Source organism: Ahaetulla prasina, chromosome 1 (genome assembly GCF_028640845.1).
Source record: "Ahaetulla prasina isolate Xishuangbanna chromosome 1, ASM2864084v1, whole genome shotgun sequence".
In the NCBI taxonomy this organism is placed as follows: Eukaryota; Metazoa; Chordata; class Lepidosauria; order Squamata; family Colubridae; genus Ahaetulla; species Ahaetulla prasina.
The window spans coordinates 102,707,158-102,720,635 of NC_080539.1; the positions used below are offsets into that span (position 1 = coordinate 102,707,158).

The 13,478-nt window shown below is 44.8% G+C and overlaps 1 protein-coding gene across 1 annotated transcript in view; it reads right to left on the reverse strand.

Annotated features, from left to right (window-relative positions):
- Positions 1 to 23: 23 nt before the first annotated feature.
- Positions 24 to 13,478, reverse strand: part of ECT2L (epithelial cell transforming 2 like) — a gene marked incomplete at its 5' end in the record, with an annotated part of 72,640 nt that continues 59,185 nt past the window's right edge. Inside the window, one exon of the mRNA XM_058172929.1 lies at positions 24 to 1,544. Within this exon, the coding sequence (XP_058028912.1) occupies positions 1,420 to 1,544 (125 nt within the window). The remainder of the gene's footprint in view (positions 1,545 to 13,478) is intronic.

Sequence of the window (13,478 nt, forward strand, 5' to 3'; positions counted from 1 at the left end):
CAGTTATTTTAAAGCTAGAACTGGGTGGATTCATTCATTATGATAGGATTAAAAAAAAGGACACATTTAGTATTCTGAGGGAACCAGAATTTGTCTGCTTGCAGAATTTCTACTAATCTAAGATCATATATGCTACTGATCGTTCTATATTCACTCATAAAAATTGGAAAGAAACTTTTTAGCAAAAAATATCAAACATTTAGGAACAAGCAAAAACAATATATTAAAATAACGTATAATGCATCATACAGTTACATTAATGGTTCATTAATCTCTTTCTACATGTTGTATGGCATAAACAGAATATCAAGTCATAGCAAATGTAATTTGTTTTTCTAAACATTTTCTTTTGCATGAAAACATGTTTCTATGTATGAAAGGACTAGAAAGGTAGTTATATCCCTTATATTCAGTCATTGAAACAAAACCACTTTATTCTCAGACTTTATTTTGAAGCGCATGAGCACTTTGATACAGTGTGCGCCTGCCATATAGTATCATGCTCAATCCTGACATTCTCATATTCAAATCCAAAGATTCCATCTCTTATACAATATTTAGTTTGGAGATTTCCTCCAGCACGAACTAGTATAAGGGTTGCAGATGCCAAGTGCTTGTGCAAGATACAGATGAGAGCATAGTGATAGTGATCTAAATTTTTGACTGATTTTGAAGTCCAAAATCAGACAAGCTGTATCTTTTTGGTGATAAGGAAGTATTTCTTAAAAAAACTTCTGATGTCTATTTTATTAATCATGTTCATATCCTATGACTCAACCACACGCTCCTATGATAAAAATTATTGTATATATTTATTTCACACTAAATTTGCTTATAATAAAGTTATTGCAGTTAATGGTCACATCCACAACATTAAATCATGAGCAGTATACATGTAAAGCATGTAAAGGGGCCGGTGAATGGCGCAGGCTGGTAAGGCCTGTTATTAAGAACAGCCTGTTATTAAGAACACAAAGCCTGCAATTACTGCAGGTTCGAGCCCGGCCCAAGGTTGACTCAGCCTTCCATCCTTTATAAGGTAGGTAAAATGAGGACCCAGATTGTTGGGGGGGCAATAAGTTGACTTTGTAAAAATATACAAATAGAATGAGACTATTGCCTTATACACTGTAAGCCGCCCTGAGTCTTCGGAGAAGGGCGGGGTATAAATGTAAAAAAAAAAAAAAAAAAAAGCATACAGGTAGTCCTTGTTTAGCAACCATTTGCAGTTAACAACAGGGATGAAAACTTTCTGACCAATCATGGCATTTACAACTCTTCTAGGTGTATAAAACAAAGGAAAACATTTAAAATAAGATCATAAACACAGACATGGATTTCGCATAGCAACTGCTTCACTTAATGTCTGAGTTGTCAGTCCCAAATGGAGTCATTAAATTGAGGATTACCTTATTCAGTTTACATCCCCACTGATGCTACAGCTGATGCTTTTCGTAATTCAGAAAGCCATACAAACTTCTCTTCATCTGTAGAACAAATCCATTGCTGCTTGGGCCCTTGTAAAAGAAAAGCATTCTTGATATCTGTGAAAAGAACCAAACAAAAATCGTCATCAATTTAGATTCCTCAAGAATATTTGTTAAGTCAACATGTGCAGCAGTTAAATAGAATTGAATTGAATTGAATTGAATTTTATTGGCCAAGTGTGATTGGACACACAAGGAATTTGTCTTGGTGCATATGCTCTCAGTGTACATAAAAAGAAAAGATACCTTCATTAAGGTACAACATTTACAACACAAATGATGGTCATAGGGTACAATTTAATGATACAACACTTAATGATAAGCATAGGGTACAAATAAGCAATCAGGAACAATCAATATCAATATAAATCATAAGGATTACCAGCAACAAAGTTACAGTCATACAGTCATAAGTGGAAAGAGATTGGTGATGGGAACGATGAGAAGATTAATAGTGCAGATTTAGTAAATAGTTTGACAGTGTTGAGGGAATTATTTGTTTAGCAGAGTGATGGCCTTTGGGAAAAAACTGTTCTTGTGTCTAATTGTTCTGATGTGCAGTGCTCTATAGCGTCGTTTTGAGGGTAGGAGTTGAAACAGTTTATGTCCAGGATGTGAGGAAGTCTGTAAATATTTTCACAGCTCTCTTTTTGATTCATGCATTATACAGGTCCTCAATGGAAGGCAGGTTGGTAGCAATTATTTTTTCTGCAGTTCTAATTATCCTCTGAAGTCTGTGTCTTTCTTGTTGGGTTGCAGAACCAAACCAGAAAGTTACAGAGGTGCAAATGACAGACTCAATAATTCCTCTTTAGAACTGGATCAACAGCTCCTTGGGCAGTTTGAACTTATTGAGTTGGCGCAGAAAGAACATTCTTTGTTGTCCTTTTTTGATGATGTTTTTGCATCAAAATGCACATTATGCATTGGAATGTACATACATTACAAAAAAATTCTTGTGATAAGTATTACTTGTTCAGTGTTCATAAACTGGCTATTGCGGAATGAATTAAATTGGCTGTCTAGCTAAGCCTAGATTTATCGTAAGAAAACATTACAGGTATCCTTGCATAAAATGCCTGAAAATTCCAACCTGTATGAATGTATTAAGAGATTTAGATGGCCGCCTACCTTATCTGTCATAAATGAGCAGCTTACAGCAAAATATAGAAGCAATAAAAACCAACCGCCAAAGAAACACAAGTTGTCCCAAAACAATTCTTCCCAATACATAAATGATTGTAATCAGTGAGCTCTAGCTTTACCCTATCCCTATGATGGTGAACCTATGGCATGTGTGCCACAGCTACCACATGAAGCCTTTTCTGCAGGCATGCAAACCATCACCCTAGATCAGCTTTACCAGACATGCGCGCGCCTCCCACCAGCCAGCTGATTTTCAGGTCTCTAGTATGCATGCAGAAGACACGCATACATGCCCGCACTCCCAGGAGTCTCCAGGCAGCCTGTTTTGGATGCCAGGTAAGTACAGGGCTCACGCGGAGGCTCTGGGAGGGCGAAGAACTGGCCTACGGGAAGTCTGGAAATGAGGGCCGGAGGAGACCATTTTCACCCCCCTGGAGGCTCCAGCAAAGCCTCCGGAGCCTGTGGAGGGCAAAAACCAGGCCTACTGGAAGTCTGTAAACGGGCCATTTCCGGCCTCCGGAGGGCTTGGGTAGGAAGTTTTCATCCTCCTGGAGGCTCCAGGAAAGTCCAGAGGGCGTGCATAAGGGGCATTGCATTATGGGTGTGGGCGCACGTACAAATGCTATCGCATGCGCACGTGCGCTTTTGGCATCCGAGGAAAAAAAGCTTAGCCATCACTGCCCTATCCCGATACTGAGGTGAAAAGTCTTTCAGGGCCTTTTGGGAGAGTAAAAGGCTCTGCTGAGGAGACCAACCTCCCAGGTCCTAGTAGGTGATACCATTTAAGGGACTGGAGCATTTACTGTATCTGACCTGGCAGCACAGGGAGATATTCTCAGATATCTTCCAAGGCACCTCTGCCATGTATTGAACTATATATGGTTTCAACCTTTCTATGACGTTCATTGTGAGCATGAGACGTGGTTTGGAGCTAGGTAAAAGATTTGTCTTATCTGGCTCTTTCCAAGATGCATAGGAAGTTTGTCCAAACTGACCTATCACTGCTAATTATTAAATATAAGACTAAAACGAAATCCTATTTCTTTTTTCCCATTCTCCCACACCTCCGATAAGAAATATTTAAATTATAGGTAGTGTTCCCAAATACTACTTATTTTAGGAACATTTTTAGAAGTGAATTATATTTTCCCTGGGATGCACTAATCCAAAATGAATAGCTGAAGGATGAAGATTTTTAATGTGCGTGTACATGCATGTATGCCTGTATGTCAGTTTTAACTCCTGGTAACTGTCTGAACTAGTGCCCTCAGTATTTTTGGCAAGATTTTTGGTTTGCCATTTCCTTCTTACAAGGGTGGAGAAGGTGCATTTGGCACAATGTCACCCAGCTAGCTTTGTGCCTAAGGCAGGACTAGAGCTAAGTCTCCTGGTTGCTAGTCTGATACCTTAACGGTACCACTATACCAAACTGAATGTCTAAAGATGAGATCACAGGTGGGTGTAGTTATTCAGTTAAAGCAAAGGTGTCAAACTTGATTTCATTGAAGGCCACATCAGGGTTGTGTTTGACCTCGTGGGCATGGGCAGCTCAATATCACTCATGTCGCGGGCACCTGTGGTAGCCTGGGCGGGGCTGAGGGGGATCCATTGACTCTCTTCATTATAACTTCCTTCCTTCCTTCCTTCCTTCCTTCCTTCCTTCCTTCCTTCCTTCCTTCCTTCCTTCCTTTCTTCCTTCCTTCCTTCCTTTCTTCTTTTTCCTTTCCTCTTCATTTTCCGTTCTTCTTCCTTCCCCTTTCTTCTTTTTCCTTCCTTGCTCTCTTCCTGTAATGTATTTGAATTTTAGGAGGGAAATTTGGGCGGGAAAATGCACGTTGCTGATTGGCTGATGCCTCAGCCAAATTACTATTTAAAGAGGGGTTTTTGCCTGTTGGTTTTTGCTGGGATCACAATAAACTAAAGAGCTGTTGTCACTGTATCGTCTCCTGCCTCTTCATTGCCCGAACTTAACACTTCCCATCTTCCCATCTTTTTCTTTGTCTTTCTTCTTTCCTTTTCTCCTTTCCTGTCTCTTCTTGGATGTTCAATTACAAAAGGGAAAACATTTCTCGATGCCTCTTTGCCTAGTGTTCAAATGCCACTTTTGCTAGTAGTTTGTTTTGCTAGCACTCTGCCAGCGAAAACGGAGCTTGGGAGGGCCACGCACGGCTCTCCCAAGCTCCGTTTACCCTGGCAGAGCCACCACAGGCCGGTCCTTCGCTGTTTCCAGAGCAGCCCCACAGGCCTTGAGTTTGTCACCCCTGATCTAAAGGAAATTACTTAAGAAATTAAAACACAGAAATGTACTCCATTTATATTCAACTGCCTGGAGTCAGATATTCTTCATCTGGCTTTAAAGGGAATTCCAATTTGAACAGGTTGAAGGATAGTAAGGATTTATGATCAAGGAAGGTACCAATTGCTTTCTCAGCTTCCAAATAAAGGCAGTTCTGGACATGTTCTGACTGCAGACATAACTAATCTAATCTACAAATGCTAATCTACAAACAGGAAACCCATGCACCAAAGTGAGAGGGTTTTCCATCCAGGGTTTTGCTTTGATTTTTTGTTAATGATTGGAGTCAAATGGTGACTGAACTGTTTGTTTGTAAGCAACCAAATATGTCATCTTGATATACAGATAGTCTCTGACTTACAACCATTCATTTAGTTACTATTTAAAGTTACAGGCACTGTAAAAAAAGAGAGTTGTGACCACTCTTGGGAACATTGCAGTATCCCCATGGTCACATGATCAACATTCAAGCACTTGGCAATTGGCATGTATTTATGATGGTTGCAACCTTCTGGGGTCATGTGATTGCCATTTGCTACTTTCCCAGCCAGCTTCTGACAAAGCAAAGTAAATGAGGGACACCGGATTCACCTAACGACTTTGTGATTCGCTTAACAGCTGCAGTGATTTGTTTAAGCATGGCAAAGCAGGATGTAAAATTGGGCGCAGCTCACAAGACAACTGATTTCCTTAGCAATGGAAATTCAGGTCTCAGTTGTGGTTGTAAATTGAGGATTATCTGTATAGGGCCTCAATATTAAGGCCTTGGATATTCCTGTCAACTGAATATCCTTCAACCCAGGGATGAAATGCTCCTGGTTCTGACCAGATCTCACGATCTGGTAGTGATCATGGCCGGTGGTTTGGCGATCCGGTAGTGATGGCGGAGTGAAGCTCTGCCCACCCGTTTGGTTGTCATTATTTCCTGGTTTTAACCCGGAAATAATGTGTTTTTTACCTTCTGCACATACGCAGAAGGTTTTGCATATGCACAGGTCTACATGCGCATGTGACATGTGTGCACGCGAGCAAAGCTTGCACGTGGCGTGTGCACTTCCGAACCGGTAAGGAAGGTAAGTAGATTTCAGCCCTAATCAACCTAATCTATATCTTTAGAAATGAGAAGCTCCCTTTCAAAGTGATAAAGACTGTTACAAGAAGCTTTAAAACATTATGACTCCCGGTCCAATAAAACTCTTCTAAAAAGTTTCCCAATCATCATCCAAGGTATTTGAAATCTAAATGAATTACATAAATTCAATATGATTTTTAAGTCACACTGTCAGGTTGCGGCTAAGACAATTCACCATGGCCAACTCGCTGCAGGACTACTTGCCATAATTGGGACAATTCAGTGCTGTATTAAAATTTTCATTCCGTTATTTTATTATTGGTGATTACATTTCAAAAATCATTGTAACTCTTATATTTCTGGAATGACTTTATTTTATTATTACTGGCCACAGTTCTGTCAAAATTATTTTAGCTTTTCTATTTGCTGAATTGTCCCAGGATCAACTAAAACCAACAATTTTTAAGTTGACTTGACAAACATCCCAAAGCTGTCATAAACATCACTGATTGCAATCCTTTTAAAGAAGATTTCCTAACATTTTAGCCTATTTTACACAACAGTCTACCTAAATCTTTCTCCCATTGTTTTTATCAGACAAGCTGCAACAATAAATACCATTCTCTGAACTGGTGATAAACTGAATTGTGAAATATTTGCTTCATGAAATCCCTCCCCCACCCCTGCCCTTGCTATGTCTTAATTGTTGAAATACAAAGGTGCCCCCATTGAACATACTTTTTAGGACAACTTTGGCTTTAATAATCAGGAATGTGTGTTACTATTTGCCTTGCTAAATTTTACATGTTCAGATTAATTCTGACCTAATTTGATACCTTTAGTAAGGATGATATGTGGTTATTGACTTTCAGTTGTTTGACTTAATTCTGATTCTACTTCTAAAATGTAGTCGGGATGGGTCCGTCTTGAGATTTGTTTGATAAAAATATTTTTGTTTTCACTGGAATATTTTTGGTCAAATTACTTTGCCCACAATGTGCAGATTTATAAAATGTTCAGGCTTTTGTCCTTGAACCAAAATTTATTTTATGTATTAGGTCTTCAATTTCTATAGCCACCCATCCAGTAGTGGGTTTCAATTTAGTTTGCTACTGGTTCGCTCGTGCATGCGCTCGAAGCATCTGGGTGGGTGGGTGGAGTCTCTGCCGCCGCCGCCACCAGTTCACCTATCCAGGGTGAACCGGTAGCAACTTACCACTGCACCCATCTCAATCAATGACTCAAATACCCTAAGGGAACCAGAATGAAGGTAATGGAAGCATTTATTACATTACTGAGCAGTTGTTTTTAAACTATCATCAGTCTGATTTGCATTGTTCTGCTGATTCTTTGTGTCTAGTTTGTATTCTAAATAGACTTCCAAAATTTCAAATAAAGCCTTAAGGGATTTGGATATGATTTATTATATCCAAATACGTTATGCACGTATTTTGATAAATCTGCCACCCCAGCAATAAATACTGAGACTTACAGCAGACTCACAGTGAAAATTTGTGAATATTTTCTCTCTCTCCTGCATCAACAGTCACAGTAAGAGAAAGGTGAGGGACAGGAATTCCTAAAAAGTACATACTAACAGCTCTTCCCATCTACTACAGGTAGTCCTCGACTTACGACCACAATTGAGCTCAAAATTTCTGCCACTAAGTGAGACATTTCTGAAGTGCGTTTTGTCCCATTTTTCCTTTCTTGCTACAGTTGTTAAGTGAATCTCTGAAGTTGTTAAATAAGTAACTGTGGAGCCCAGCTCCGGCTCGACACATGACGCTACAGGGATCCGGATCATGGGAGCAGCCCCTAATCAAAGATCCAAAGGGATGACATATCGATGAAACCCCTGTTTGAGGGGTGCAGGAATCTGCGTTTGGGAAGCATGGGAAGGGAATCAGCACGCTGGCGGCCAGGATAGAGGGAGATGAGGGCTGGGCATCATGAAGAGCTGCTTTAGTTCCAGGATTTAGCGGATGACATGGCACCTGAGGCTGTCAGACGAGGAGGGAGAGAGCAGCCGGGCATCCAATCAACTGAGCAGTTCAGCCAGGGGTCAAGGCCAGGGGTCAAGGCGAAAAAGAAGAGCCTTTGGGGGTTTTTAGATAGGGCTTTTTTAAGGGGTGGGAGGGTTAGGGCGGGCGTTGGGGGTAGCCCGTCGGGAGGGGAGCCAGTCCTTGCGCGTGCTCGTGACGGTTTTTTAAAAGGTTCGGAGGTTAGGGGGGGAGATTGCGTTCCTGTTGGTGAGGGTGGCCCGATTTTCACGGTAAGTGGGAGGGGCAGATACGGCGGAAGGGGGGGATCATATCGTTCTGGGGGGGCGCGCGCCCGATGTTTGCAAGCGGTCGCATGCCCCGGTCCTTCGTCCTTTTCCCGTTCCCCGGATGGGCAAGACCCCCAGAGCCTGAGCCTGCGGCTGATGTTATGCAACGCACGGTCCGTAGTTAATAAGGCCCCCCTAATATATGACCTTATCCAGGGGCGCCATGGACCTTATAGGCGTTACGGAAACCTGGCTGGGCACGGAAGGTGTGCCTTGTGGAGATCTGCCGGCGGGTTCCCGGTGCATTCCATCACCCGAGGGCCCGGGGTAGGGGTGGCGGGGTGGCGGTTGTGATTAGAGAGAGTCTAGAGCCGAGGGAGACCACTGTACCTCAGATTGCCGGGTGCGAATCCTCTTGTGAGATGGGGTCATAGGTGCCAGATGGGTTTGCTGATCACGCACCTGGCTCCTTGCTGCGTGACAGCTGCCCTGCCCGAGCTCCTGGAGGTGCTGGCCGGGTGGTAGTTGAGACCCCCAGACTTTTAGTCATGGGGGACTTTAACTTGCCATCGTCCGGCTCGTCATCGACGGCAGCTCGGGAGTTCATGGCTTCCATGACGGCCTTGGACCTGACCCAAGTAGTTGATGGCCCTACTCACATTGGGGGTGGCACTCTGGACCTGATTTTTGTCTCTGGTCAGTGGTCGAGGGATCTGGACTTAAAGGAAATAGTCACTGAACCTTTGTCATGGTCAGATCACTCTCCTTCGCCTGGACTTCCTGCCCGCCATCCCCCACCGCAGGGAGACGGAGCCGACACGTTGGTCCCGCCCCAGGCGCCTGATGGACCCGGAGGGGTTCCGGACGGAGCTTGGGCCATTTCCTGAGGGTCTGGCTCACGGCTCGGCTGAGGAACTTGTTGCGGCCTGGGAACGGGCCGCGGTGGGGGCCTTAGACCGTGTCGTGCCTTTGCGGCCTCTGACCCGGCGCAGGCCCCAACCGGCTCCTTGGTTCTCCAAGGAGCGGAGAGGGATGAAACGCCGGAGAAGACGCCTAGAGAGTTCCTGGAGGTCCAGCCGTTCAGAAGCTGATCGGACACTAGTGAAGTCCTATACTAGACTTACCTAGTGGCATTGAGGGAAGCGAGGCGTAGCTCGCCTCCTCCCTCATTGCATCGGCAGATAACCGCCCAGCCGCCCTGTTTGGGTGACCGCTCCCTCCTACACCAGGGGAGCGGGATGACCCGCTGCAGGGACGTGCTGAGGAGTTTAACGGTTATCTATACGATAAAATCGCTCAGCTTCGGGATGGTTTGGACCAAGATTGCGTGATACGGGTGAGACAGCTGAGGGTGGTCTTGGTGACATTTTATGGGATGAGTTTGACCCTGTCGCTCCGAGGACATGGACAGGTTGTTGGGGAGGCTGAATGCCACCACGTGTTTACTGGACCCGTGCCCCTCCTGGCTGGTGCTGGCCACGCAGGATGTGACACGAGGCTGGCTCCAGGCGATTACGAGCGCTTCCTTGGTGGAGGGTGTCTTCCGCCGCCTTGAAAGAGGCGGTGGTGAGGCCCTCCTCAAGAAGCCTTCCTGACCCGCTGTTTTAGGTAATTATCGTCCGGTCTCCAACCTTCAGCGGCGAAGGTTGTAGAGAGTATGGTGGCATATCAGTTTCCTTGCACCTGGATGAAACTGTCTATCTAGACCTGCTCCAGTCCGGTTTCCGGCCCGGTTACAGCACGGAGACGGCTTTGGTCGCGTTGGTGGATGATCTCTGGAGGGCCAGGATAGGGGTTGTTCCTCTGCCCTGGTCCTATTAGACCTCTCAGCGGCTTTTGATACCATCGACCATGGTATCCTGCTGCGCCGGTTGGAGGGATTGGGAGTGGAGGCACCGTTTATCGGTGGTTCTCCTCCTATCTCTCCGACCGGTCGCAGTCGGTGTTGACAGGGGGGCAGAGGTCGGCCCCGAGGCGCCTCACTTGTGGGGTGCCGCAGGGGTCGATTCTCTCGCCCCTTCTGTTCAACCTCTACATGAAGCCGCTGGGTGAGATCATCAGTGGGTTCGGTGAGGTACCAGCTGTATGCGGATGACACCCAGCTGTACTTTTCACACGGACCACCCCAACGAAGCTATCAAGTGCTGTCCCGGTGTCTGGAGGCCGACGGGTCTGGATGGGGAGAAACAGGCTCAAGCTCAATCCTCCAAGACAGAGTGGGTGTGGATGCCGGCCTCCCGGTACAGTCAGCTAAATCCGCGGCTGACCATCGGTGGCGAGTCATTGGCCCCGATGGAGAGGGTGCGCAACTTAGGCGCCCTCCTGGATGAACGGCTGTCTCTAGAAGATCACTTGACGGCCGTCTCCAGGAGAGCGTTCTACCAGGTTCGCCTGGTGCGCCAGTTGCGCCCCTTTCTGGACCGGGAGGCCCTATGCACGGTCACTCACGCTCTCGTGACGCCTCGCCTGGATTACTGCAACGCCTCTACATGGGGCTCCCTTGAAGGGCATCCGGAGGCTGCAGTTAGTCCAGAATGCGGCTGCGCGGGTGATAGATGGAGCCCCCCGTGGCTCCCGCATAACACCCATCCTGCGCAGGCTGCACTGGCTACCTGTGGCCTTCGGGTGCGCTTCAAGGTTTTGGTGACCACCTTTAAAGCGCTCCATGGCATAGGGCCGGGTTATTTACGGGACCGCCTACTGCGACCAGATACCTCTCACCGACCCGTGCGCTCTCACAGGGAGGGACTCCTCAGGGTGCCGTCAGCTAGGCAGTGTCGTCTGGCGACGCCCAGGGGAAGGGCCTTCTCTGTGGGGGCTCCCGCCCTCTGGAACGAGCTCCCCCCAGGACTCCGTCAACTTCCAGATCTTCGGACCTTCCGTCGCGAGCTCAAGACTCATTTATTCATCTGCGCAGGGCTGGCTTAGATTTTTAAATTTAGAGGGGTTTTAAATTGATTTTAATATTTATATTTCTATTTTTAACAATTGGTATTATTAATTATTGGCATTAGAATAAGTCTTTTAATGATTATTTTAATTTGTATATTGATGTTTTTTATATGCCTGTAAACCGCCCTGAGTCCTTTGGGAGATAGGGCGGTATATAAGTTTAAATAATAAATAAAAAAAAATAAATAATAAAATAAATGAGCAGTGCAGGATGTTTAAAAGGAGCTGAGAGGCAGAAGCTCTCAGCGCTGACTTTATACAGAGAGACCTCGAGTTTTACTGAGACCCGGTTTGTAGCAGACCCAATAAACAAAGTCACTATCGGAAAGAAAACCAAGTTGGCTTGTTTCTTCTCACAGTGTCTGACACAACTGTGGCTGAGCTAGCTGAGAGTGACACTGTTGTTAAATGACTCTGTCTTCCACACTGACATTCCTTGTCAGAAGGTCATGAAAGGTGATCACATGATCCAGGGACACTGCAATCATCATAAATATGTGTCAGTTACCAAGCGTCTGAATTTTGATCACATGACCGTGGGAATGCTGCAATGGTCATAAGTGTCGTAAGTCACTTTTTCCAGTGCTGTTGTAATTTTGAATGGTCACTAAATGAACTGTGGTAAGTTGAAGACTACCTGTACACTGGGAATAGGATATTTTATTTTAGATAGTCCTCGACTTAGGGTTATAATTGGGACCAGAATTTCTGTAGCTAAACAAGTGACCCATGCCTGATTTTACAACTCTTTTTGGCACGGTTGTTAAACAAATCACTGCTGTTGTTAAGTGAATCACATGGTTGTTAAGCAAATCTGGCTTCTTCCATTGACTGGGCTTGTTGGAAGTTGGCTGGGAAGGTTGAGATTTACATGACTCCAGGATGGTGCAACAATTGTAAAATACATGACAATTGCCAAGCACCCCAATCTTGATCATGGAACTATGGGGATGCTGCAATGGTCATACGTGCAAGGACTGGTTGCAGGTCATTTTTCGTCATTGCCTTCGTAACTTAACTTTAAATGGTTGCTAAACAACTGGTTGTAAATTGAGGAACTATCCATACAGAGCTGATGGAGAAGGCAAAACAGGGAATGTGATCAAGAAGAAGTGAAGCAGAAAGCCCCATCCCATTTTCCCTCAAAAGCTTTTCACAAGGATAGTTACAAAACACTTCTTCTCTTTTATATCCCACCCTCGTGAACCTAACAGAATGTTACTGCTTTTATCCACACAAAATATTGTCTTCCCTTTCCTAAAGGGAACAGTGTCAAGGCTCCGACTAATGAACCCAAGCAAATCAGAACTCTGAGACTTGGCTCCTTCTCAAAGGTCTTCCTTATCGAGTACATCATATTGGCACAGCTTCAAAGGAAAACCAATTCTAAATCTTTTTTGTGGTTTCAGTATAATCAAACTAGGAAATAACCCCATTCCCAAGTTTCTCAGGTCACACTGGCCAGTGGGTTAATTGGTGGGCTCTCCAGGCATTCCTTTCCCAACCATATCCGTTGCCAGTAGTGATGACCTTGATTCTCGTGAGAAAGCTCTCTGTTGTGTCTAGTAATGCCAACCTTCTTCCCCCCTTCCCCCTCTGTGTGGCAACTGAGGAATAGAAAAATGGCTGCTGCCAAGTTCAGTTCGAAGTTGACACACAGCTTCTATAATCCCTGGATCCTGCCTTTCAAGGAATTGTGGGAATTAATCCTCTCTTGCCAGTCCCATTGTTCATTGACCAAAAAAAACAGCACCCTAAGTCTCAATCAGCAGTATCTGCAAAGGGGCGGGAGGGATGATGTGACTAAAATCAAATCTAAGATGGTCGTCATGGAAGCATCACCCTTTTGTATCAGCATCAGCCTCATCAGACGTGCAAACAACAGGTTGGAGTTTCATACTGCCACAAATTACCATCTTGGCCTCTTATTACCACCAGCATCCTCAAACTGATGCTCAAATTCCCAGTTTGTTTCTTATGTGAGCCAATACACTTCAGAAGTTGCACGCTCAATGGACAAATTGCACAACCAATGGACAAATGGGCTGGAGATCCTTTGGGCTGGAGAACTGATTAAAACAGCTTCTCCTGCTACATTAAAAAATAAACACCCCTGCCATCTTCAGCATACTCCATTTTGCTGGCATCCTGTCATACCTTGTCGTACCTTGATGAACGTATCTTTTCTTTTATGTACACTGAGAGCATATGCACCAAGACAAATTCCTTGTGTGTCCATTCACACTTGGCCAA